Below are 27,534 nucleotides of genomic sequence, written 5' to 3' on the forward strand. Positions count from 1 at the left end.
AATCGTGAAAAATGTGTTTGTCTTTATTAGGTTGCTCAGCATGGCAATATCAACTAGAAATACATATTTTTTTTCAAGTCTCATGCTTTTAATATAACTGAAATAATTGGATAGGCGGGGACTATGAAAGTAAAATTAAGGTTATTATTGCCTTTAGACAATGAAATGTAATTCACTATAAAAATAGGTAGCACTTAGCAAAAAAAAAAAAATACAGTGATCTGTTGGGAATATTAAGTAGCTTACATACAGGGAAAAAATAGAAATGTCAAATAAGCAAAGGTCCCAAATTTTTTTCTAATTTGCTCAACAGTATCTATCACCAAAAAGGCTAATATTAGTTCAGGGTAGTTATTTTCATTTTCCACACTGAATAGTTATATGTTAGGCTTTTAGGATCTTCAGTTCTCAGCCCTTAATTTGTTGACTTAGGGCTGTTCATCCTCTGATCAGTCAGACTAAAATAATACTGAGATCAGTCCCAAACACCATATACTAATTTCAAATTGCTTGCATGCCTGAAGCTGGTGTTTAATGCCTCCCATTCTTTTCCTCTGTAGGCATTTATGTCCATGTTCCAGATCCTTACCCAGGAAGGATGGGTAGACGTAATGGACCAAACTCTAAATGCTGTGGGACACATGTGGGCACCCGTGGTTGCCATCTATTTCATTCTCTATCACCTCTTTGCCACTCTGGTGAGTTTAGCAGTTCTTCACTATTCCGTCTTGGGATTCATAACGGCTTGAGCATCAACAGATCTTTGGCCTATTTTCAGTTTCAGAACGAGAGGCAGAGAACCAATGTCGAGTTCAGTCCGGTTGGATGAGGTCCCTCCCAGTCTAAGTTTTTATGAATCAAAGAACTAATTGAGGAACTAGATATCAGATTTAAGTAAGAAGTTGAATCCTTCAGGTACAAACGTTTGCATGAGGGAAAACAAGACAAATCAAAATGGAAACCCCACATTTGCATATTGATTTAACCATCTCTTAAGTATTCACACCCTAGATGATCTAAGGATCAAACCAGAACTACATTGTTATGATTTTTTTTTTTTTTATCGCATAGAGACACTCTTGAAATTCAGGGACTCTTCTTCACAGCTGTAATTAGACTGAAGACAGAAGCTGGAGACCTCAGGGTGCAGTCAGTTAATTAGGAATCAGCCCAGTGTGTTTGCACTATGTGCGGCTGAAAGAAGCACACGGGGAAAACAACAAAACACATAGCTGCAAATATTGTAAAAGCGCTATAAAGCCGAGATATCAGGAAACTGAAATCCAGGAAAAATTGACTTCTGTCAACATAGGCAGATTTTTTCTCTTCTATGTGTTTCTATTAAAAAGAAAGAAAAGAGTTATGAAATGTGACCATACTAAGAGATATAGTTCTCAGGTCTTTCTCATGTCAGATGGACATCTCCGTATAATAAATGCACACATATTTAAGAAGCAAACTTAAGCTCTAATGTTAAAAGGTCCAAGGTGAGGACCCCAAATGTTACCCTTTATCAGGAACACATGAAAGAAAAAACAAATGCTACTATTTATTAAACAGCAAAATGTTTTACAGTTTTAATCCTAATATTTGGAACAACCAAGTCGAATAATAGTCCTACATTACAGATGATGAAACTGAGGCTCGGAGGAATTAACTATGAGCCCAATATAATGTCGAGTGTCACTGTTAGAACCAGAATGTTCCCAGGTCTGCCTGGAAAGCCTGCAGTCTCATAGCCACATGGCTGCTTCTCTAGATTATGAAGTTAACGTTGTCACTGAAAATGTCTTCATGGAATCACACCTATGCCCAAGAATCACTAAAACAAGACAAATTACATATGAGCTCTGTGGTCCCTTCCAGTTCTAAATATCTATGAGTCAAGTAAGTGCTTGAGCAACTAGATGTGTGAGAAGTTACATCTGCTATAGGCAAAGACTTTCAAAACTAAGGCATGTCCAACAAAAAGTATATGGGAATACATTGTTATGGGCGGTAAAGTCCTGGGCTCAAACAATAAAATTATGTAGAAATAGTTTGGCATTTTTTAACATGGGTCACTTTTTAAATATTCACAAAAGAAAAAAACATTCAGCAGTCCAGAGACCTGGCTTCCAGAGACACATCTGGCTGTGCTGAGTTGACCCTTGGCCCTGAGGTCTTTGCCTCCTCCCTTCCAGGACCTTTAAGTCTGTGTCATTCATTCACTCATTCATTCATTCACTATTCATGAATTCCACTAAAGCTTATTAAGTTCCTACTATGGGTTTAGATTCCTTTAAAACTATGTAATAGCTTGCAGACTATTGATCATGGGTTAAATGTAGTATAGGTATGCTTGAGATCACCTATGTGTGGGAATAATCTATCTGTTTGTCTATTAAAACAATATAATTATTTGCCATCCTCGTTGTAGATTTTTCACAATCAGCTATAAATTTGATCCACAAGTCAGAGACTTATACAGTATGAAAGCAGAAAGAAAATGATCTAGCTTAGTAATTTACTGAGCAAAACAATTTTTTTCAAGTGTACTTCTACAGGAATCGCTAATATAATGAAATAAAACATTAAATCTGGTATGTAGGCTTCTTGGGCAGCCTTAATTTTATGTATTGGTCCAAAAACTTGGCATTGATCGTGCAACACTGAAGCATTTCCCAGAGCTCCTGAGGTCCACATGAGCCTTTAGGACTCCGCAGAGCACAGCCTGAAAACCCATATCTAATTCCACCCCTTCATTCTACTGATTTAAGTATCTGCCCCAAACACTCATTATAATTCTTATTATTAATTTTAAAAAGTAGTTCTATGTTAAAACTGAAAACTGAAATCATTTCTTCTTTTATTCAGATTTTTTTCAAATCTGTAAAGCAACTGAGAATTGAATAGTCAACAAGGGCAGTTTGGTAAATATGGTGAGTCCGAGAATACGGGCTTGGAGTTCAAGATCTAGGTTCAGGTCCTAGCTCTGCTGGTCCGTTAGATGTGTCACTTTGGAAGAATCAGACAGTTTCCCTGATTGCTGTATCCAAAAGCAAGGATGACAATGTCCAACATTCCTACTTTCCAAGGCTACCACCTACCTGTGATTTGAACTGGTAGTTTTGAGGATGCTTTAGCCATTGAACAAGAGGATGAACATAGTTCTCACCAACATTGTGTTCCTTTAAGTTTAAATAAGATGGTATATGCATTTAGAGTTATATATTGATAAATGCTAACATTTTATTATGTTAGTTCAGATGTTTTTAACTGATTGAAGTATTATTGATCAGTTTAAAGTATCGCTATGCCCCTCCCTGCTCCAAGCCTCTCTCTAGCTTCCTCCTCCCTTCTTTTCCACACCCCTTCTCCCAGACAATGACTATGATAATTTATGAATCCGCCTTCCAGTTTTAGATCACATTTCACTAAATGTAACACATCCCCAACTATAAGAAAACTCTTATTTCGTGAAACATTAACCAAAAAACTCCAACAATTAAACTATACACATAGATGTAAGGTGCACCCCAATTTCAGAGTTGTTAAAATGTGAAAATAAATGTGCATCTTAAAATCAATGAAGTGCAATACTTACCCATGCATAAATGTATCCATTAAAAATATATAGTGTTTTTAATTTAAGGTCATCATTTATGAATATTTAATACCATTCACTTTTAAGATTACTATGAATTTTTTCCTTTGAGAAGCACTGCAGCGCACTTATGGCTGTCCCTGTGGCAGATGCCTGATGTCATGCTTCTGTCACTATTAGGACCATATCACACTGAGGCCGAGTTATCTGACCATGTGTTTCCCTCCTTACAATCCATTAGTAGCAGCAATCATCAGAGTAAATGGAATGAAACTCTGCATGCATTCTCTGTTAAATTTTTCACCAAATATTCTTCTTGAAATCTTTTTATCTTAGTACAAATAAAGCTCATTTGGTGATTAGTATATATAGTCATGAAAAAAGAACTATAACTGATATGCCAAATATATTTATCATTTCCCTTCCTGGAGGATATTTAGGTTGCTCTCTGGTATTTTACTCTTATAATGTTACAACTAATGTGTTTGTACGTTGTGTCCACTGGTGTGAGAGTTTCGTTAGAATAGATGCCAGAAAGTAGAATCTGGGATCTCAGTCACTACCCAAGTAGTTCTGTAGCATGGGTCTGCAAGCCCACGTATTAAAGCTGGTCCGCAGGCTTTATTTATATAGCTGTGAGCTAAGAATGGTTCATGCATTTTTAAATGATTGTGGAAGTACCTACATGATATCCTACATACTGTCCCTTGGCCCTCAAGCCTAAAAAATTTACTGTCTGGACCTTTCATCTGTAGCCGTATAGACAAGCTACACCAATTTCCCCTCCCAGATGCCATGGTTGAGAAGCCCTCTGTCCTTACATTCTCACTTACAGTTGATTAGACTTTTAAGATTTTGACAGTCTTATGAACTGAACAGTAACATCACTACCTTCACTTACATTTCTGCATTTCCATAACTATTAATAAGAGAGCAGGTCATATGTTTCCTAGCCATCTTCTTTGTGACTCACCTGATCATATGCTGAAGCCTAGTTTCCTACAGGCTAGTTTTTCTTTTTAAAATTCCTTTATTAGAGTGGTACATTTCCTCTGGATATTAATCCCTTGACTACTGTATGTGTTGAGGATCTTTCGTAGGCAGTATTTTATTATTCCAACCTGTCTGTGATGGCTTATGACATTATATTTTGATGTGGTCAAAACTGTCAGGTTTTCACTTATGGTCAATATTTATTTTGGAGTCATTCTTCAGAAATTCTTTCTCAGCCTGTGGTAATAAAAATATTCTCCTCTGTCTTCTTCTAATTGTTTTAAGTTTGTGCCTTTCACCTTTAGTTCTTTAGGGCATCTCAACTTACTATATTAATATATAGTATAAGCTGGATGAAATACACACTGTTGAGATAAAACTCCAATCACTTTTTCTCAACCAAATTTATGTGAAATTTTTAAAGCTATGAGATACTTAGTTGGTGTCTCTGATTATGATATCTAAAGTAAAGAGGTCAGCTAGTCAGATGTTTTCATTTATAAATGACTTTTTCTTAAATGAGAACTAATTAATTCAGACAAAGAAAACACTCAATAACTAAATTTGAACTGAGATGTCACTTCTGTATTACCCACAAAGGCTAAAGACTGAAGTCGTTTCCCTAGTCCACTGGAAATGTTGCTTACAGCATAAGCAGTTGTTTTTCTTTCCTATATATTCTTAGACTGATAGTCCCTAGCATGGGCTCTATCCAGTTAGCTCAATTCGATACAGCACAGACTGATGGCATCTCAACCACTATGTGTAAGGACTAACCTACATCCCAGCCAAAGTGGGGAAGAGATTAATCTCTGTCCTCTTTGACCTACAATTAGTGCCTGTGATTCCAGACCTAGTGGTACAAGTGCTAAAGGGGTAAAGTACATGACATGCTGTTTGCTTGCTACGTGATCAATGCCACATAATGAACATCGGCCCACTCATTCCAGCCCCCTGACCTGTGGACCAACAGATAAATATGTGCCTGAAGGCCATCAGCCCCTGTTACATATACATCACATTCGCTTAAAACCTGAACATTTATAAGTTAAAGTCTCTATTCCATAAACCTGTCCTTAGGCCTGAACTTAAAAGGAGCATTTTTGTTTCATTGTATGTTTCTTTTTGTAAAATACTACAAAGTATTTTAACCCAAATGAAAAAGGGGGAAAAGTCCACATATACAGGCTCTGATTTGTTTTTTTATCCATGCTGGCCAGTGGTGCTGCACAACCTGGTGAGTTGCTGATTTAGTCTTTTCAAGGACAGGCATGTGCCAAGCAGCAAAAAAAAGAAAAAATGTTTGGCTGCAGTTTGTTCTGGAATAAAACACAGCAGGCTATTCCATTGCCCCCTGGGGGGACCAATTTGTCAGCCCACAATGAAAATCAAGCTCAAGTGTATAGCGAATACATATTCATAACCATTATCTATTGTCCCTTTAAAATGTCTCTCATCCGCCAGGTATGTATTCTGTATTTCTGTCCCCACTGATTGCAGTTCGCGGAATGCATGTGACATTAATCTCTCTCCACTTTTGCCAATGATTTGGGGATAAGGGCTGTGGAAGACTTAACCAGTTGAAAGACTCTTTTTTCTCAGTGTTTTTCCTTTTATAATTGTTTCAAAGGAAGGCCCTGTGATGTGAATATTGAAAGAGAGAAAATGTAATTAAGCGTTCATTGTGGATAGTCTTTTTGTTACCTTTGAAGTGCTTAAATTAACACAGCAATCTCTTGATTTTGCTTCTGTAGTGGCAGCTTTCTGAGAATAGTCATATTTTGCTGACAGAAATGGGCATTCCCAAGTGTAAATTAAATAACTTGATTTTATAGAATTCATTTAAAAGTGCATCTGTGTTGAACATATCCCATTTTACATTGCTCTGATTGCATTTGACTTTTTGTTGACCTATATAAAAAGTGAGATGGTTTCCAACTACAGCCTGCAAGACAGCTTAGGAGAGCATGATTATAAATGGTAAAAAGGAAAAAAAAAACTACAAGATTTCAGTGGTGTTGACTAGATTCTTGCTGTGCCTCTACTGTATATCTGGAAATAATTTTAAAAAATAGAAATTATTAATAAAGTTCACAATAGAGAAAGAAATAAGATTAAAGGTAACATGTCAGCCAAAGAGTTCTATTTAAGCTATATGAAAAGGAAAAGAAAGTAAAAGTAAACTTTAGAAAATAAATGCAAATAAAAAGAGAGAAATGCATAGGATCAGGGCTATTTGCAGAGTCGGACAATATGAAAAATAGAAAACACTGCTCCAGAGACAGAAATTCTCAACCAAGAAAACCCATTCTAAAATGGTAAGGACCACCCTCTTATTAAAATAAAACTGTAACTTTCAGCATCCTGAATCATGTTACCCCAAAAGTGAGTCTTAGAGAGAATGAGAACCCCAGTGTAGTGAACAGAATGGTCATGTCACAACAAAACCTGAGGAAATCATGATACTGGGGAGCACAAATGCCTCTGTAAGTTATTGAATTTTGCTGAAATGTATTATGGGTAAATGGAAGAAAAACAATTTAATCATCTAAGGTTAAATATACAAAACTTAACATTACCGAATACCCAGTGAATCCTTAGCTCAGGTGAATTTGGCTCTTTCAGAAAAGTAAGGAGAGGAGCAGTTAGAGAAAGACAAGAGAGGTCATAGGTTTTATAGAAGCCAAACAGCTGTAAGGACACTGGGACAGGAGCCATACTGAGCCTTGCAAACAGACCCTTCGAAATCCACTAAGCTAGGTCAGAATCCCACCATGATGCTGGTATGTCATAAAAATCCTAGGAAGGGGGCTTGCCAGGCTTCCAGAACCCTAGCACATGACACTTTCCACACTGAATGCATTGTTAATGCTAAAAATTTCTTGAGAATGGGCCTTATAATTTGAGGAAATAAAGAATTAGCTACTTGGAATATTTTAGCAGTTATTCCCCATTTTTTCATTGAAAAGTGATGATTCATAAAGTCATAAAATAAGCTGATGCATTAGATCAGTTGTGTATTACTTGATAGAACAAATACTTGTGTTGCATATCAATATAACAATGTTATAGACTTGTTAAAAGTGGCAAGTAGCTAATGCACAAAAACATATACATATGTGAATCTTTTTTTTAAAGGATTGCATAAACTAAATACTGCTCTGTTGAAAGTGCATGTGTGCTTACAAAGCTCAAGAGGAAATGAAGAGATAGTATCATCAGCCTTTTACTCCCCTGAAATTTCAACATTAAAAAAAACAGTGTTATAGTATTCCATGCCACATTATAAATTTAAATATTATATAAATCTAAATATTAAAAAATGAATAGAGCAAGTTGATTGCATCATTTAGAACCAGCAGAGTGTAAAGGTAAAATTGCTTCATGCAAATGATGACGCTCTTGTGAGTCAATGTGACAAGTCCCTATAAGAATTCTTTATTATACCCATAACATTTTAATATAAACTGTGAATCACATTTAATGTCCATGGAAAACCTTTTGGCACAGCACATGTGGCACCTGTAGGTAACACTGAGTAAAAATAAGATTCAGACGTCAATGGGCTCAGATTATTAATGAGCGTTACCACAGCCTTCTATAAAAACAGAAAAAACAAATGAAAAAAAATCACCAAGAGAATTGAGGAATGGGGCTTGCTTTCAGAATTAGGATTGGCCCCTCTCCTACAACTGTTTGTGGGTAAGTGGCCCCACCCAAGTCAGCCTGTGCGCGCAGCCCCCAGCACGCAACCCTGGGCTTGTAGGAAAGTAGCGTCTGATTGACAACATAAATTAAATGTGATGGAAACCAAGCAGCCACCCTCACCGCACTTCCATTTCTTTATCACAGTGGCTGTTGCCCCCTTATTGGGGTCCAAGAACAGAACCACCAGGTCATTCTCGCCTCCTCTCAGCTGCAGACTAACCCTGCCTCTCTGGCATCTCCCATTTCCATTCTGGGAAGAGAGACAAGCCGGGCGTTAGTCAGCTCTCACCCTGGGTGCCAGGTCGCCCCCTTCTCACCATGCCCAGCTGCCCAGCACGTCGGGAGCATGGCGACCAGGATCCAGCTGGTCGTCCCCGTCCTAATAGAGGTTCAGGAGAAACTCAAGCTCCACATGTATTTTTAAATACCGTTTCTGTTTTTGCCATCACGTTGTCATGTTCCTTAAGCAGCGATGTCTAAACAATCGAAAGTATTTGTTGGGTGAACTTTGGTTTAACAGTAGCTGAAAGCAAACTTGAAACTTTCTCATGTATTATTCTTACATTTGTTGTCAAAACGCCTTTCAGCAGCGGGTCTCAACACTGTGAGTGTGGAGTTTTCCAACCGCAGAGCCCCGTCAGCACGTCTCCTCGCAGAGCCCAGCCTTGTCCTCCTTGAGCCTGGCCTCCCCCTGTCGTGGAAATCCAGCCCTCGTCTGGCCAGCAGGACAGAGGGGGGCAGCACCCCGCCTCCTCTCCATCCCTCCGAGTTCAGGGCAGCTTTTTCTCTCTTCCCTCCAAGAAGAACATATAAATGTACTGTTTTTTAAAACTTAACAAAACATTACATGTTTAATAACTTCATGTCAAACTGTACTTTGCTCTCATTACTCTTTCAGCGAGCTAGTTTTAAAATAACTACATTACACACTTAAAAAAAATAGGACATTTGAAAGGAAAAATGTAGCAGAGAAGACACTGATGTCATCACTTCGTGTTTATGACAACTTCCCTCTCACACCTCCCAACCTTCCTGGGTGGCATTTGGGGAAACTGCCAACCCCCTGCCCAACCTCTGCAGCCTCCCCCAGCCTCCACCCCGGCAGCCGGGCTCTCCTTGGTCCTAACGGCTCACCGGGCCCCAGCAGGCACAGGCCCCCAAGGCCCTGGATTTGCTGGTGCCACCTGGAGAGCCTTTCTCAGTTCTCTTACTGCCAGAGTCGCCCTTCTCCTTGGTATCTTCGTAGCACTTGGTTGGACTCTTTATCGGTGACTCACAAGCTTCATAAGGGTTCAGAAGATGCTCCCAGACCCACGTGCCCAGGTCCAAGCTCAGAAATCCAAACGCTCAGACGGCACAGAACTAAGCGTGCGATCCTCTGATCGGGCTTAGTTTCCCATCGCTGCTTTTCACACTTGTGTGAGTCCCCCTCCCAACCTCCCCACCCTCCCCATTTTCCTTCAATTCCCACTTTCTGAGAGGAAATAAGAATCTTTTTTGGGACGGAGCATGAGGGAGGCAGAGGAGGCTGAGGCGCGCCAGGGAGGCGGCGCGGGCCTGGGTGGAGGGGTGGACTGCCCCCCTCAGGGGCAGCAGCAGAGGGCCACCCTGGGTTGTTTGGACATCTGAGCCTTGGCCCCTCTTCTTGTCAGAACTTGAGGGTTGATAGCCTTGCTGGGCGTCCCACACAGACAAAAGAGCAGCCTGGACAGAGTTGGGGAGCTGCCTGAGGACTAGGTGATGAGACGGCCCGAAAGATCCCCCAAACAGGGCCCCTTAGGCCCCCCCTGCGATGCCAGAACCTCCCGAGTTCCCTGAGAGGTGAAGGCCAGAGCACAGGAGCAACACCACTGCAGGGACCGCGGTCCAAGCAGACGCCCGACAGTGGGTAAAGGGGTCTTTGCCAATGTAGTTAAACTAAGGTTTTTGAAATGAGACTTCCAGGATTCTCTAAGCAAGCCCGAAGTACAGTAACACGTGTCCTTATAAGGGATGAAGGAGGGCAGGACCTGCAGGCAGAAAGGGGAAGGCCATGTGAAGACAGAGGCAGAGACGGGAGGGGTGCCGCGCCAAGCCGGGGGTCGCCAGGGGCCGCCCGAGGCTGGAAGGGACAGGGGAGAAGCCTCTTCGAGAGTCTTTGGGGCGTGGTGCTGCTGAAAATGCGCTTCTGGACAACTGGCCCCCAGGATAACTGTCACAGATACAGTTCTGTCACTTGAGGCCACCAAGGCTGCGATTTGCTCCAGCAGCCCTAAGGCGCTAAACCCAGAGGGTGCCCTCAGCGCCAGAGGACTTAGCAGGGGCGGCAGCGGCGGAGCTAGTGGCCAGTTCAGCAGAGAGAAAGCCCAGAGCCCCCAAACAGCACCGCCACTGCCCTGATGGGGGACGGAGGACAGGCCACATGGCCGCAGTGGACCCGACGCCAATGACAAGCACATTCCTTGACCTTAGACCAGCAAAAAGAGCATTTATTCAAATGTGAGTGACTTTTAAAGGACTAAACTGAATTGCACCAAAACTCAGTTTTCAGCCATCAACACAGATGGAGGGCTTATGGAGTAAATTAAATGCATTTGTAGCTAATGTCAAGAAAATTATTTGTTTTGTATATCTAAGTTTATGGCTGTATATTTTCATATAGGCTGTACCACACATCAGGGTTGTCAGGAGAAGACTCAATGAAAAATGATAGTTGCAATCTATTGAGCTGTTATCATTATTATTATCTGTAATATTTTACAAGTAAGGACCCTGAAACTCACAGTACCTGGCAGGGCCAGTTTTCTAACCGAGGTCTCCAGCCTCAGCTCTCCTTCTATCAGGCTGCCAGCCTACGTCTGCTTCATTTGACTGTGAACTTCCTAGCAGTGAGCACAATGTTGTATTTACGTTCCTGACCAGGCAGCGTCTGACACATCGATGGAGTCCAATCAACTGCTTGTCGAACTGCATAACCTCCCTGTCCTTAAGTAGCCTGCCATCTGTCCAGTGTAGGGAAAAATAATTAAAAATAAAACCTCCTGCCAACCCAGAAAACCTCTCCACCAAGGTAGATGAGAAAGAAAACAGTTTTATTGCTGAATAGACACTGACCCAGACTTCAATGTCCTCATAGACGACCACTAAAGAGATCTTGAAGGCAGAAGGCAAGCTGTGTACACATCACCACATTACATTCATGTTCTCAAGATGCAAATAATTAGTTCTCAAGTAAGATCAGACAGCACCATTTGTTAAATGCAGTTCCCCCTAAGTTCACCTGGTAATGGAGGTGGCCATCTGTGGTCGTTAATTGCCTTAATCCAAAGGAAAAATAAAACTTCTCATAGCTCCAGACAAGTAGACAGTTTTGCAACCTGGAGCCACATGTCTAAATTCATTCCCACCCTCCCAACACCCTCCCTGTTTACATGTCAAAGAGATTGCCACTCCACTTTAAAAAACAAAACATTCCTGGGTAGTAAAATAGGTGAAGCTTATTTTGTTTTAAAAAGATGTATAAACATCTCAAAGGGACAAAGAAAGAATTTACAGAGACAAGGTTCCTAAAGGAAATGCTCTGAGAAGAGGAAGAGAAATAGTCACTTTCCCTTTTTTTCAACAGGTAAAAATTTTTTTTCTTTCACATTTATGTTTCCCTGTTCCCTGGGAAGATAGGAAATCTAGTTAAATTAGGACAAGAAGCAATGTCTGCCCCAGTGCCCAGGGTGTGAGGGAGTGCGGGACAGCTCGGACTCCAGCAGAGGACCTGCAGGTGGACATCTCTGAGTTACGGCTGAGGTTGCAGGGACAGGGTAGGTGCCTCTGATTCCACCTTTGATAATAACATCAAGGTCAACATGCAGTTCACAGGAGGGGAGCCACACTTGGGGTGGATATGAACTGCTCTGTTTGGAATAATGTCTGGCTTAGAGGAAGCCTCAATAATATGCCTACTGCCAGAAGCCCATGGTGTTGCAGACGTGGTGACATCAGTAAAAATCTACAGTCTACACCATTCTGTATCTTCTTCGAGTGCTCTTAAAGGACATGGCTATTAAAGGAAGGGCACTGGCATTTGTCCCAAGCCAGGCATATCCTGTCAAAATTAAATAATATTTGGAAGCATTTTGCCCCTTATTATATAGTCATTAAACTTGAAAAAGAGCTGACCATTAACTTCTGCATAATGATCTCTCTGGTACTTAGAAGCCATGACTAAATTGCCTTGACTTTCTTACCTTCATGTTTAACCATCTAATATTAACAAATGAGAATAATCTGTTAAGAGGAAAAATAAAAGGAAGGATGTAAATTAGGAGTGAAAAAGATTATCAGATGAATGTGGAACTTTAAAGAATTCAAAGTTGTAAAGGGACTAGAAAGTAAAGTAAAATAATTTTACTTTATTTAAATTCTACTTGTTTAATTCTACTTTTTTAAAATTCTACTTTTGTTTGTAGTTTTTCTTTTACCTTATTTACTCACTCCAAAAGAAGCTTTTGTTTTTTTGCTTTTTGTTTTGGGAAATACGGTGAAATACAAAGAAAAGGTGAAAAATTCATTTTCCACAAAGGCAGGCACCATTAACCTTTCTAAGGTACCTCCATCTAGCATTTTACTATTCCTTTTTGTACATAGGTGCCCTTCTACCTCTTATACTCCTATTTAATAGTGTAATATAAGCACTTTTCAATACTATTAAAATTCATGAGTATATTAGTTAGCTATTACTGTATAACAAATTATGAACAATTTAAGGGCCTACAAGAATACACACTTATTGTCTCACACTGTTTCTACAGGCCAGGAATCTGGGACAGGCTCAGTGGGTGTTTCTAGTTCAGAGTGTCTCATGAATTTGTAGTCAAGGTGTTGGTTAGGGCTGCAGTCACCTGAGGGCTTGACAAGGGCCAGGGGATCCACTTCCAAGATGGGTCACTCACCTGGCTGCTGGCGGGAGGCCTCAGTTCACCACCACATGGACCTCCGTAGGGTCTCTTGAATGTTCTCATGACATGGCACCTGGCTTCCGCCAGAGTGGGTGATCGAAGGGAAAGCAACATGAGGGCCCCAATGCTTTTATCATGTAGGCCCACAAGTCACACATGATCATTTCCATGACTTACTGGTTATACAGACTGCCATAGTCACCATGGGAGGTGACTCATTTGGGTGGGAACACCACTGGGCCACCTTGGAGATTTTTTTAATTTTATAATGGAGATAATTTATTATAATAGATAATTTTATAATAGCTATCTCTATAGCTATATCAACTACTTACATGCAGGTAGGTACTATTTCTAGTATTTCATTATTACAAATAACTCCCGATTTGTATATAAAGCTTTTCATCAATACTTCAGATTATTTTCTTTTGATATAGTCTTAGAAGTAGGATTGTTGAGTTATATGTTTTTTTCCTTTTTATAGGCTTCAAAAAGCAAATGAATATTTTATATTAGTTATTTCAGTCAGCATATTCATTTCCTTTCATGTATTTGTGGTAAATACCTTAAAATATCTATACCATGACTCAGAACTATATGTTTATTTTTCACCTAATTCCATATTGTGTGTATTTTAGGTACATATTATATATGTAATATTTTGATATTCACAGCATGTGGGTTTTTTCTTTGTTATTTAACCATTTAATAGATCCTCCTGAGTTTGTTTGTTGCTGTTATTTTGGACAACTTAGAACTTGATGAAGATCTAAAGAAGCTTAAACAAGTAAGTAATGTATGGGAGAATTCTTTAAATCTGCATTTTAAAAAATTATGGTAAAATGTCTGCTTATAGGTAATACTAAGGCAGTCTGAGTAAAAACAATAGATTTTAATAAATTAATGCAGTCTGAGTTGGCAAAATAATTCTCTTTAACTTTCATCTACTATCAACAAAGGAAATTTTCTATTGCTCTATAATTATCCTAGGAACGTTTTCACATTATTATTTCAATAAAAGTAAGATGAACATACTAAAGTAAATTGGATTTGGAGACTATTCTCCTTCTGCTATTATACAAACATTGTTTGGAAATGAAATGCCTCAGGGCCAGATTGTTATTTTGCATAATTATATGTAATGCTCTTGATCATCACCACAAAATATTAAGCATCAACTTGCCTGACCTCTAGACACTGAAGGAGAATTTAGTTTGGGTGCCCATTGTGATTATAGAAATGGAGTAAGATAAATGATCAACTATGTGTGAAAACAGATTGGGTATTATGGCCTTGATAATCCTAGCCCAAAAAATGGAAATGAAAATGTGTGAATGTTATACTGTTGATGGCAGAAAGATTACAGGTATGACCAGTCATTCTTATAGTTTCTGTTATGTGGAGGATACTTGGCTTAAATATTTGGCTAGAGACCTTTGAGAAGTAGAGTTGGTGACAGAGAGCCCTGGATAAGATATGCTTGGATCACCCTCCCCAACACTTCGAGAGAAACCGGGATGTTAACAAGGACCAGAGCTCTAAAACCAATCCTCTGTGGAATTCTAAAAAGGCCCTACACATTCAGAATTTTCCGATTGCATCTGAGTTTTCTATTTTTAACATAGCATGGGTATAACCTATTTTAATGGTTTTGTTGTCATTTACATACCTAAAAGTCACTTTAGGCACCTCACCCTGTAACTTTTGCTTATCTCCAAAGCGTATGCTTTTAACCATGGATAATCAGTAAAGAAAAAATACATATTGGATACAAAGATGCCCTCTGGGGGCATATCAAGAAAAGATTAAAGTTCTTTTCTTTCCTAAAGCTACACAGGCAAATGGCTACCTGGGTATGGTGGAGATTATTTCTTCTGGACCATCTCTATTTGCACCTACAGTGACAAGTTCTTGAAATGAACGAAAGGAACTTCTTTTGTACCATTGTTGTAAATGCTTCACATGGCTTCTAGTTTTAGAAGAGATATGTAATTAGTGACTTCAAAATTGGAACTGGCCAACCATATAAGCAGACAGAACCTGTATGACCACCTCAGTCCTTGCTTTACATATCTGGTTTCTAGATGTGGATTTTCCTATATTCCATGTTTACTGTGCATACATTTTTAAGGTCCCCTGATAGAGTACATTGAAATGTGAATTCTATAGAGAAAACAAAAAATATTCTGTTTTTTTAACTGGTGCTGCAACCAGGTTCATTATGGTTTTAAATAATCATTGGTCAATTAACATGCTATATAATTCCAGCTCACTTTTGTAAAATAATTTTCTGCTGGAAAGCAGTAAAATAAATCTCTTATGTGGCATTTTTTTTCAGATTTATGGATTTAAACCTACTACTATTTTTGTGGTGTTGATGTTATATGTATATATGTATTCTACGTCTGACCTTTTATCTGACTCTTAAGTGAAAAACCATATCAGGGCTTCTATTGGCATCTGACTCTCTTCCTGGACTATAAGGTTTTAACAAACTATATGGTGCTTTGCTTTGAGTATATATTATTGGTTATAAAATGGCTTTTATTTAATCACTTGCTAAATATTGAAATGGTTTTATGTTTCTGAAAGTTCTGTACATCAGAGCTGATTATGCAATTGTGTTAGCCGACAGTCTGGACTGTGGTCCTGGAATATTTAGAGATATTCGAACATTGAAAATCCCATTCATAGATACAACAGCAAACTCATTTCCATTAGTACTTTTCACATTGTTCCTTAGTCATGACTGGACCGATACCGCATACCTACTAAAGCCATCTATTAATTTAGTATTTTAAAGTCATCAAATTGCTGTGGACCAGATATTATTGTAGTGAGCTAAAATTGTTCCTGGCTCACTTTATTCCATCTTTGGATTAAATCATTTTGTATTTTCATTAGTTTTTTAACAATTGCATCATTTTTTACATCCCTAGTATTCCTTATTTCCAATGATCTTGGCATATGAGGTAGGGCTTATCTCAAACTGTTTCATAGTTTCAAGAGCATGCTCACATACACCTACACCCACACCCACATATGCATACACATGCATGCACTTTCATACACACATGCTCATAATAATGTGAATACTTGAAAATTCACACTGTCTTTTATACCATCTTTTAGACTTCCAATAAAAATGCTCCCTGAATTATCTTTTATTCAGTGTTCCATGTGTAGTAGACCCAGTCCTTAAGGGCTGAAGATGTGAAAAAGTATTTGATTTTCTTCATGTTTCAAGTTCCAGGAAATACCATGTATTCCCAAGTCTGTCTTTGTTCAGTACAAACTTTTTTTTATATTTTACCCTTTCCACCAACTAGTCTGTGGGTTTTTATAGCTACAATAACATTTGTGGATCACTTGCCCAGTCCTTTGTATTTTCACTTAAATTTCACAGCAGCCACAGGAAGCAGGTATTACATATGTATCTTACAAGTGAGGAAACTAAGGCACAGAAAAGTTAAATAAGTTACCTAAAGTCATACACCCAAATCAGCGAAAGAGTTAGGATTTGAACCCAGACAATTTGGGCCCAAACCACAGACTCTTAACCTCTGCGCTATACTGAGTCATGCCAAAGCTGTGTAAGTGCCAAACATGAGTCAGGCTTGTGGAGGCCCACTCATAAGACTGTTAATTACTAGTTTATAAATAATGATGTTTTAGATGACAGAGACATTGTTTTAGTCACAAATTAGTGGTTGATGTGAGGGGCAGTTTTCTGGGGAATGGAAGTGAGTTAAGCAACTGGCCTTTAAACCAATCCAAGATACTTCTTTGTTTACCCTCAAAAAGCAGATGATCAAATCAGAGCCTTTGGTATTAGGACTTTGCAGAAGGTACAAGCTAAGATGCTCACTACCCACTCCACATGTGGCAGATGCTGCCTGAGGCCCCTCTTCCCCGTGACCTTCTGGAGCCATGATCCTCATTAGACACGGACATAATGTGCCTGCGGCAGATTCACATTTCACTGAGGCCTCTACAGACTTTTGTGTATCTTACATGATTGTTGTAAAAACAATTATGCTGAAATGTAAATCTTGGTTCATAGACATTTTTCAAGAGTAATTAGAAACCTGCATGAGTTGCCTCTAAAATGGAGATGTTACATGCAGAACACTATACAGAGTTATTAGAAAGAGAATGTCAGTTCTCAGGCTCAGGAGAGGAAATGGGATCCTGAAGATGGGCCAGAGAGCACATACGGGTAGAAAGCAAAAAGGCACAGTGAAGAAATTCAAAGGGAAGAGAGGAAAAAAGAAGTGAAGACATGAACTAGGAAAATACTCAATATGTGAAATTAAAGGAAAGAGCACAGACTATGAATATAACCCAGTGATGGGGGTAGAGGGGGAGTGACTAAACCCAGACTTTGGAAGGTGATGTAGTCAGACTGCCAGATAGCAAAGGACCCCCTAGCCTTCCAGAAGTTCCCTGTGGCAGGTGCAGTCTACGTGATCAATTGGTGGTGGAATCATGAAATCATATTCTTACTAAGTACAGACATGCTACATGGCCTTTTTCTGTTGTTTTCTGAAGTCCATGCCCTTCACCGCAGTGGTTTCCAACCAGGGACTGCAGACCTGTAGGCCTCCGCAGGAGAAACGAGGGAGCAGCAGCCTTTTTGAGCACTTCAGGAAGCCTACAGGAGCTGTGCACCGATGCAGTGTCGGACCAGCTGAGCAGCTCAGATGCAGCGGCCAGTTCTTGGTGGCAGCACTGCTTCCTGATGTAGAAGCTCTGAGGTCTCTTCATATCGCCTTCTTTTAAGGACAAAGAAGCAACAGCGAGTTATTCACTGCTTCAAAAAGGCATTTTGATAGCAATAGGAGGTCTTTTAAAAGATTGGAGCCAGAGGGGAAGAAGAGGGTTCCTCGGGGACAAATTTTGGAGATTCTGAAGTAGAGGCCTCTTCCCACCACACCCCTCTGCTGAGGTCACAGGTGCTGTGCCTTGATAGCCACTAAATCACTGTTCCTCTGTCACTTCAAAATAAACGCTGTTGTAAAACATCACACCAATTATGCATCCATGTAAAGTCCATCTATTGCTTTCCCTGTGCGTTGCATATAAGATGCAATCGATTCCTAGCAGCAATACAACAGTAGCCATCACTTCATAGCTGCTGTAATTTATGTGAGCCCCAAGTCTGATTTACACAGAGACTGTGCTTCTCTTTTCTGTGCCCCCAAAACCTGATGCAGGGCATGTAGATGGATAATAGATGCAGACATAGATATATAGGTATAGGTATAGATATTTAGTGGTTTTCTACAGAAATTAAAAAATTGACTAGAAATGGGATTGTGAATGTGTAATTTGGCTACTGAGAAATCACATCAGTTTGTATAGAGGCTAAAAATCTCCTTGACCTTGTAGTAGCAGACAGTGACCTTGACTTTCAATGATGTAGCAAAAACACTGGAGAATGTACGTGCAGTTTTGCAGACCTTGAAAATGAGAGACTTCTTGCAGCTTTAATGATTTTTGCAAATTCAGTGCAAGACAGATCTAAAGGGTTTTCTTTCAAGCAGTCTAAAATTCATTAAACTATGAGGAAAAAAAAAAACCCACAGGGAAGCCTCAGGGAAAGAATCATTGGAAAGGGAACTATAGAGAGTCTGTTTAGATTAAATTCAAAGTTCTGAAATTAAAACTGGTTCCCCAGTTCTGTTTCAGTCTCATTTGAATCCTGGTTCAAGTTTGATGATGTTTGCTCTTTGATGGTGTCCGCTGCATAGTGCGGGGTGGGCATGTAAAGGAGGTTTTCTCTCTTATTGACTATGGTTTTTTTTAACAAAAACAATACAAATCTTATATTTCTTCTGAAAATATGAGCTCCAGGTTCATGTTTCTCTTTAGCCTTACCTAGGGGCTTTCATTTTCTTCTCTGCCTTGTCTTGCACATTGAGGTCATTCAGATTTCGGGCAGGAGAAAGGAGAAAAGGTGTTGTTAGCGTGTTCTCTTCAGCCCAGCACTGGTTGTCATCTCCCCATCTTAGTGGAGCCTTCAGCCTTCTCAGGATTTTGTCAATATCTCCCAAATGAACGCAACTAATATAACATCAAAAAGGGGTACACCTGCTACAGTAAGAAATATTGCCTCTTGGAAACTAACTTGTACAAGGTGCTTCATGTTAAATTATCTAACTTAATTGTGAATATTAAAGATACAGAAAGTAAAATTCGGGAGAGTACATTTCTTACCCGCATTCATATGATTTATAAGTGCCCAGACTGGGATAACATGGGCTCTCTGGCTCTAATCCAGTGTCCTTGCTAAAAGATGCCACACTGCCTGTTCAGAGAAGCAGTCCATTCATTCATTATGAGATGCATGTCTAAAAAGTGGCTTACATGCTTATATTTGTGGATCAGCATATTCTGGTGTATAGATCGGGGTTGAATTATAACCAGAATATCACTTAGTGAGCCAGGAATCAGTGTGGAGGGTGGAGGAGGAAGGCCATGTGATCAGATAATGTAATGGCATCTGGTTAAGGTCACATGAGCATCCCTTTTATAGGGGCATGTTACTACTCAGAGACTAGATCTGCCCATTTCCTAATCCTGGGGTCTGAGTACTCATCTATTGTACTTCAGATACTGTGTTGGGACAAGGTATATAATGATGACCAAGACATCATTCCTGTCTTCAGTTAGCTTGCGAGCTGGTGGGATAAAGTGACAAGTAAACAAAACTACAGGGGTTTTGGGGAAGAGGAAACACACCTAACATAGATGATGATCAGAGATGTTTTCTCACAAGTATGTTGTAGACGAAAATCTGAAGATTAGGGAATGCCCGTCCAGGTAAAGAGTGTTAGAAAGAGGAATGAAGAGAAGCACTTAAGCTTTTTCGATAGGCAAGAAAAAGCAGAGTGGATTTTTGGAGGCCCTAGTTGTTCCCTGTGACTCAAGTGCAGAACAAGGGAGAAAATAATGAGCTGGAAGAATGAGCAAAAAACCAGTAGCTGAAATGCTGTGTGCAGTGCTAATAAGGGTTGAGGTATTATCCTGAGGGCATTTAAGCAAAAGAGTGGCATCATCTCCCCTACATTAGCTGCAGCGCAACTAGGCTGAAGCTAGGAGGGCCGCCTCCCCAGGCAGGCAGTGATCGCAGCCTCAACAAAGGGAAACAGAGATGGAGAGATGCACAGAAGTCGTGGAACACAGAGGAGGGAGTACAGAGGAGAGGGTTTTGGGGACCAGTTGGATATACAAGATGAACAAGGGTGTCACCCAGGTTTCAGACTGCCGAGACAGAGAATGCAGAAGGAAGAAATGGAGGTTTTGTTCATTTTTTTCAGGAGATGGGGGTTGATCATATTTTCCATGAGATGCTCGGGAGATATCTATAAGACAATGTTTATTAGTAGATGAAAGATGTAAAGCTCAGTGGAGGTATCAGGATGGAAACAGATACTGCAGAGAAGCAAAATTAACATGCAAGTGGTAATTAAGTCTTTAGAAATCATGAGTTTACCAAGGGAAGAATGGTTCCCTGAGTAATAACAAATGAATTGTGTGAACCAATGAGGAAGAGTCTGAAATATGAATGAGAAGTCACAGCCCAAGAGACAGGAGAAAAGTCTAGAATGTGTATGTCATGAAATATAAAAGGTAAAAGTGTTTCAAGAAGGAGGCTGTAGTTAACAATCTCAAAGACTTCTGGAGGTCAAAAATGGTCAATATAGAATACAACCTATATACTAACATCAGAAAGAATAAAATACTTAGGAATAAATTTAACCAAGGAGGTGAAAGATGTTCTACACTGAAAACTATAAAACATTCCTGGAAGCAAGTACAAAAGAGAATAGATGTAAGTTGGACTTTTACCTTATACTACATACAAAAATTAACTCAAAATGGGTTAAAGACCTTAACATAATATGACCTACAACTAAAAACTCCTAGAAGAAAATATTGTGGAAAATCTTCATGATGTTGAAATTGGAAATTATTTCTTGGATATGACATCAAAAGTACAGGTAATAAAAACAGAAATAAACAAATGGGACTACATCAAACTTAAATCATTTTGCATCAAAGGCAACGATCAACACAGTGAAAAGAAAGTCTATGGAATGGTAGAAAATATTTGCAAATCATTTATCTAATAAAGGGCTGATACCCAGAATATATAAAGAATACTGCAACTCAACAACAAAAAAGCAAATAGCAAAGAACTTGAATAGACGTTTCTCCAAAGAAGATATAAGAATGCCAAAGCATATGAAAAGATGTCCAATATCACTAATAGTTAGAGAAGTGCACATCAAAACCAGAATGAGATACCACCTCACACCCACCAGGATGGCAACCATCAAAAAACCAGAAAATAAAAAGTATAAGAGAAGATATGAGAAATCAAAACACCTGTGTACTCTTGCAGGTAATATAAAATAGTGCAGCCACTATGGAAAACAGTATGAGATTCCTCAAAAAAATAAACATAGGTATGATACAGCAACCCCACTTCTGGTTATATAACCAAAAGAATTGAAAGCAGGATCTTGAAGAGATATTTGCAAACTCGTGGTCATTGCAGTGTTATTCACAATAGCCAAAGGGTGGAAGCAACCCAAGTGTCCATTGACAGATGAGTGGACAAAGAAAATATACCTCCAGTAGAATTCTATTAAGCCTTAAAAAGGGAGGAAATTCTGGCATGCTACAACATTGATGGACCTTGAGGACATTATGCTCAGTGAAATGAGCCAGTGACAAAAAGATAAATGCTGTATGCTTTCATCTTAGATATGAGGTATCTAACAGAGTCTCATATTTCTGAAGAAGGGTGGTGTTCAGGGGCTGGGGGAAAGGAGCAAAGGGGAGTCCTTCAGTGGCTGCAGAGTTTCAGTTTTTCAAGATGAAAAAGTTCCAGGGGTCTTTTGCACAACAGTGAATGTACTTAGTGCTACTGAACTGTACCCTTAAAATTAAGTAAGATTGTACATTTTATATTATGTATTCTCAACAATTTTTTTTTAAAAATGTTAAATATTGAAATGGTCACCTGTTAACAATAAGGAGGTGGTTAGTGTTGATGGTGCGAGCAGGCTCAGGGACTTCACTGGTGCGGATGTTGGGTTCCAGAAGGTGAGGAGCGAATGACAGCTAAGGAAGGAAAGATGCATGGCCAGTCCCTTCCTCTCAGGGTTCTCATACTCAAGTAAGTTGCCAGACAGACTACTGAGTTACAGACTGATTGTTAATTTTTTAAGATATGTTAGCACCATTTACTGCAGCTCTACGCAAACTTTTTCCCATTATGATAAGCATAGGGAATGGTATTTGTGCAACACACTGAGAATCACATGCAGCTGGAGGCGTCAATATCTAGGGTTCCTGCTGCTCCAGGAGACACTCAGCTGCCCAGAGAGCAGAGGATCGATGTGAGAAGTTGTAAACCATTAGTGGCTCAGGGTTGGGAAAGTCAGCATTTTATTCAAAGCCCATGATGTTCCCCAACTCCACTGGAAGCTGCTCTGAACCTCTTATTCAGAGATGACTCTTTTGTTATCCGTTTACATATTATTACCCATAATTTTCCTTAGTTTAAATCTCAAAAGATCATCTTTTGTCACATTTGATCTGCTCTGAAACTGCTTCATTATTAGGCTTTTTGAAATGAATTTTTAGATCAATTAAGACATGAATGGCAATGAAATCAGTTTAAAGAGATGAAACAGCTAAGACAGATAACTGTCCCTCAAGGTTCAAGCAACAGGTCACATTGAAGTTTAGAATCTGAAAATGTCAATTACCAGAGTAAGACACAGCCTATAAGTCTAGAAGTCAATGCAAAAAGGGGAGAGAGCCAACAGGAATTTTGGAATTCAACAGGTAATAGTCAGGGGTCAGGAAGTTCTTCAAAACTGAAAAAGTACCTGTCAGAATTCGTGTCCTCCTGTGATGGGTTGAGTTGTGTCCATTGGAAAGATCTAGTGGAGCCCTAGCCTCCCATACCTGTGAACGTGACCTGATTTGGAAAGAGGGTCTTTGCAGATGTGACCAAGCTAAGGTGAGGTCTTCCGAGTGAGCCTGAATCCACCATGAACAGTGTCCTTCTGTGAAGAAGAGGAGAGACGCAGAAAGACACCCAAGAACACCGTGGAATGAGACACAGACAGGAGCAAGCTAAGAACACGAGGAGTGCTGGCCGGCCGGCACCGGGACCTGGGGAGAGGCCCAGAGCAGACCCCGCCTCAGAACCTACTAAACCCACAGACACTGATTTCAGACTTCCAGCCTCCGGAACTGTGACACGATACATTTCTGCTTTAAGAAACCATTCAATTTTCGGTATTTTGTTACAGCAGCCTTTGGAAACTCATACAACCTGTAGACTTTGTTCTCTGACCTCACGAAGTGACTCACTGTTTTCGACCCTGGGAAGTAGGTAGCTGAGAGCACAGCATGGTGGGGAACAACCGGGGCGCTCAGAATGCCACCCGAGGGCAGCCTTCTCAGCATTGGGAGTCATTTTCTTCTGCCCCTCATTGAACAAGCCCATAAAAATAAATTTTACAAATTTGAGACTTTCTTAGAAGGTTTCTCTAAGCTCTTCCAAAACTTCATTCCATGTACAAGTGACCCAAACTCTGGCACTCAGGACTTTTTATGAGTTAGTGTGAGTCTCTTTGCCTTTGAACTAACACAGAATGACTTGCCCAAGGCTGTTCAGGTTTACACTGAGGAGCTGTTGATTGTATCATTCTGTAAGTGCTAATTCAGAATTACTTTTATTACAGTTTTTCATAGCACTCTGCAAGATAACCCCTCAGTTTTGTTTTGTTTTTTTTTTAAGTGAGGTTTGGAGGGAAGACATGCCCAAACCAGGGGAGAAGCTCACTCCTTGGCTCTGCCTGAGCTCGTGCCTGGCCCATAGCCCACGGCTTAACCATGGGGGTGCTCTCTCATTTGGCTTTTTTTAATCAAGAGAACAAAAATTTGAGAAAACTAACAGCATTTTTTTCTTCAGATCCTTTCACAGGCAATAGGAAACTAGATTGTCATGATTCTAAGAAAAATGTGTGACAATCAGTTTTCCGTTTCATGCAGTGTCTCACAGTTGTTGAATTGCAAAAAGCCTCTTCCGTGAGCAGTGGTAAGACTTGTCATGAGGAGTTGGGGCAGTGAGTTTTACCTCACGTGTACCCAGCACCAAACCAGGCTCCACTGGAGTTTTCATTGCTCTCATTCCTTTTGGATTCAAGTTTTACACATCACATCTGTTCTCTGTTTGGATAGTCCAAATAATTTTCCATTCTTCCCAAAGCACTTTTACTATCTGATTGTCCATTCATTCAAGCTCTTTGAGTCCCTACTGTGTGCAAGACAGTGGGTCAGGCACTAAGTGGACAAGAATAAACAGTTAGGCTCTCTGCTCTCATGGAGTTTACCCCTGAATGGAGGAGTTGGCCATAATCAGATAGTCACACCAATTCATAAACATTTACAAATTGAGATGACTTTCTTCAGGCAAGAACACCGTTTTTGGAGTTCATTGAAGACCATGACCCAGATAGGGGTCCAGGGAGGTGAGCAAGGATAAATCCATGAACTAAGCTGTGAAGGATAAGCAGCAGTGAACTTCACAGAGGTGTTAATAGGAGAGCATTCCAGAGGGCAGGGAAAGCCTTCAGCATGACCGAACGCAGAAATGCAGGAAGCCCAGGGTAAAGTGTAAAGTGAGCATAGAAAAGTAAGCAGGGGGAAGACCATGCGGCACCGTGAGAAGCGTGCTAAGAATGCCTACCTTTGACCTAAGAACACTCGGAAGCCACTGAAGGTTTTTCAGCTGGAGGCAGTGGTGGATCGGAGAGCGATTTGGGAAGTCAAGTCAGCAGGGACTTGGTGAGTTTGGATTTAAGGACATAGTGAGCGAGTCTCAGGGACGACTCTTGGTCTCAGGCTCATGTCTTTGGATGTGCAGTTTCCACCAAGCCAGGAAACAGCACAGAGCTCTTATCTGAATTAGAACATCGCCAGCTCAGTGTCGGGTGTGTCACTGGTGATGTGCTGGAGACTGAGAAGAGACATATAACAGCAGTTGCAGGTGCGCTTCTAGAGGTCGGGAGTGAGGGCTGGCTGGCTAGAGATACAAAGGCAGACATGCAGTACAATTCTCACTCATTTGTCGGGTGCCGAGCATGTGTGTGGCACTGTCTAGGCATGTGGGATAAGTCAGTGAACAAAGTGAACAAAAATCCCTGCCCTCTTTGCTTCTTAGGCCTAGTAAAGTTCCTGGCATTTTCATACAAGTGAAAGTTGTAAATCTGAGTGAGACTGTGGAGGGTGGGAAGGAATGAGCTACCAGACCTTTGAGGGAAAACGTTTAATCACCGTTGAAGCTCTGCCCTTAGGGCAACAAATACTCTGTCTGTTTTTCTCCATGGGAAGTTTGGCTTTGGGTCATCACACATGGTCAGCCCTCTCTGTCTCAAGTTCAGACTCCCAGCAAGAGATCTGATTGGTCCAGTTCATCAAAATTGTTACTTTTAGGCCAGAATTTCATATATTTCTGACCACCTCACGATGCTCGTCATCCTTACAGAAAGCCATTAGCTTTGAACAGGTCTAGATTCAGACCAAACAACAGAGGCCCACCCTGAAATTCATCTGGTTTCCCAGACAATCAGTTCTTCGAACCCTCCACCCTGGCCTCCGCTCGGCAGACCTGGACCCAAAAGGAATTGTGGAGCAGTGAGCAGAGAGCATGCCCCCGCCCACCCCATTCTGGACCAGAAGTCACATTTGTAGCTCACTGGGTGGGGATCCAGGGGAGGACTGAATCAGTTATGAGACACGGTTACACTGATTCTTAATAACAAAGGTGGCCGAGAAATTATGGAATTTATCTAAGACCAGTGACTGGTGTTTTTTTCTTTGTTTATAATTCTGTTTCCCTGTACTGAAAGGTTAATGATTTAATTGTCAGGCTTTCCTTATATTCAGCTCAGTGCACTTGCTCACTAGTAGGCAGAGTAGAAGATGGGGTATGCCTAACATACTCACACACAGTCGTGTGACTATGGAGTACTTTTTACTCTGATATTAACAAAAGAATGATTTAGATTATTTCTACGATGAGAAATGTATACGCATGCTATTTTGTTTGCTGTCCTATTTCCATACTGTTTTGCATAAAATATGTTGATTAATGTGAGTCTTTATAGTGTGTCTAATAAGCCCTTTTTGTCAAAATATGCAAAAATTGAACAACTCTACAATCTACCACAAGTGTACTCAGGAATGATACTTGGAAAATGCATGATTCTTGCCTGGCAAGGAATTACTTAATGGGACAGAGCATGGCGGGGTTTCCAGACCCCAGTGTGGAGACTCAGTACAAAATATGTGTCTCCCATACCTCCAACTTCAAGTGTGGTCTTTACACTGATACTAGTTGTATGTGTACTAAGATGGAACAAATAAGGACATTAATCATAGATAATGTCACACTGTCAGAGAAAGAAGATACAAATAAACAAAAGGGAGTGGCCAGAACAAACCCTATGGCGTGAGATTGGAGTAATATGTATAGGTATGAACTCAGTTTATTTTAGGATGGAAGATAGATATATAGATACATCAGTAGACACATAGATACATGGATGGATATATATATGATTCTGTGGTTACTTAAGATACCTACATAAGTACTAAATATACACATGTGCACACCTGGTTTCCTTTATGTACATATATTTCTCAGCTCTGTCTTATGAGCTACCCTAGAAGAGCCTAGAAACTGCAACATACCAGCAACACCAAGCAAACCCAACGCTAAGATTTTCATTTTTAAAACCATCTCAAATGAAGCAAATCACAGCACTTTGGAAAAATGGCTGATTCTAGAGCTGACTCAGGGAAAACGCAAGTGAGACTTAAGTATTTTTTGTGGAGCCAGAGAAGTAAAGACAAGAAGAGCTTTAAAAAAAAAAAAGAAAGAAAGACAAAGGCATTTTGAAACAGTAGAGGAGTCAACCAAGAGCCCCCTATGGCCAAAGCAGGAACCAGCTGAGCAATAAAATACGTCATAGTGTTGGATTATAACCCAAAGAATGAAACGAATAGCCACCCAACCATACTCATATACAAGTGATTGAGAAAAAAATGGAGAAGTGACAACTCTTCCTCACAGAACAATCCCAAATAAATAATGTAAAGAAATGGGAATAATAGAATAATAAATTAGGGAAATAGAAAATCACCACTGAAACACTGAGATTATAATTGTGCCAGGCAAGATCTACTACTGAATGCTAAAATTTGTATGTGCAACTTTAAGAA

At 40.0% G+C, this 27,534-nt stretch overlaps 1 protein-coding gene across 6 annotated transcripts in view; it reads left to right on the forward strand.

Moving 5' to 3' along the window:
* Positions 1-27,534, forward strand: part of NALCN (sodium leak channel, non-selective) — a 281,692-nt gene that overhangs the window by 166,784 nt on the left and 87,374 nt on the right. For all 6 annotated transcript variants that reach the window (XM_073212395.1, XM_073212394.1, XM_073212391.1 and 3 more), the window contains 2 exons: positions 561-698; positions 13,931-14,005. In XM_073212395.1, the coding sequence (XP_073068496.1) occupies positions 561-698; positions 13,931-14,005 (213 nt within the window). The remainder of the gene's footprint in view (positions 1-560; positions 699-13,930; positions 14,006-27,534) is intronic.

Source organism: Manis javanica, chromosome 9, assembly GCF_040802235.1.
Source record: "Manis javanica isolate MJ-LG chromosome 9, MJ_LKY, whole genome shotgun sequence".
NCBI lineage: Eukaryota > Metazoa > Chordata > Mammalia > Pholidota > Manidae > Manis > Manis javanica.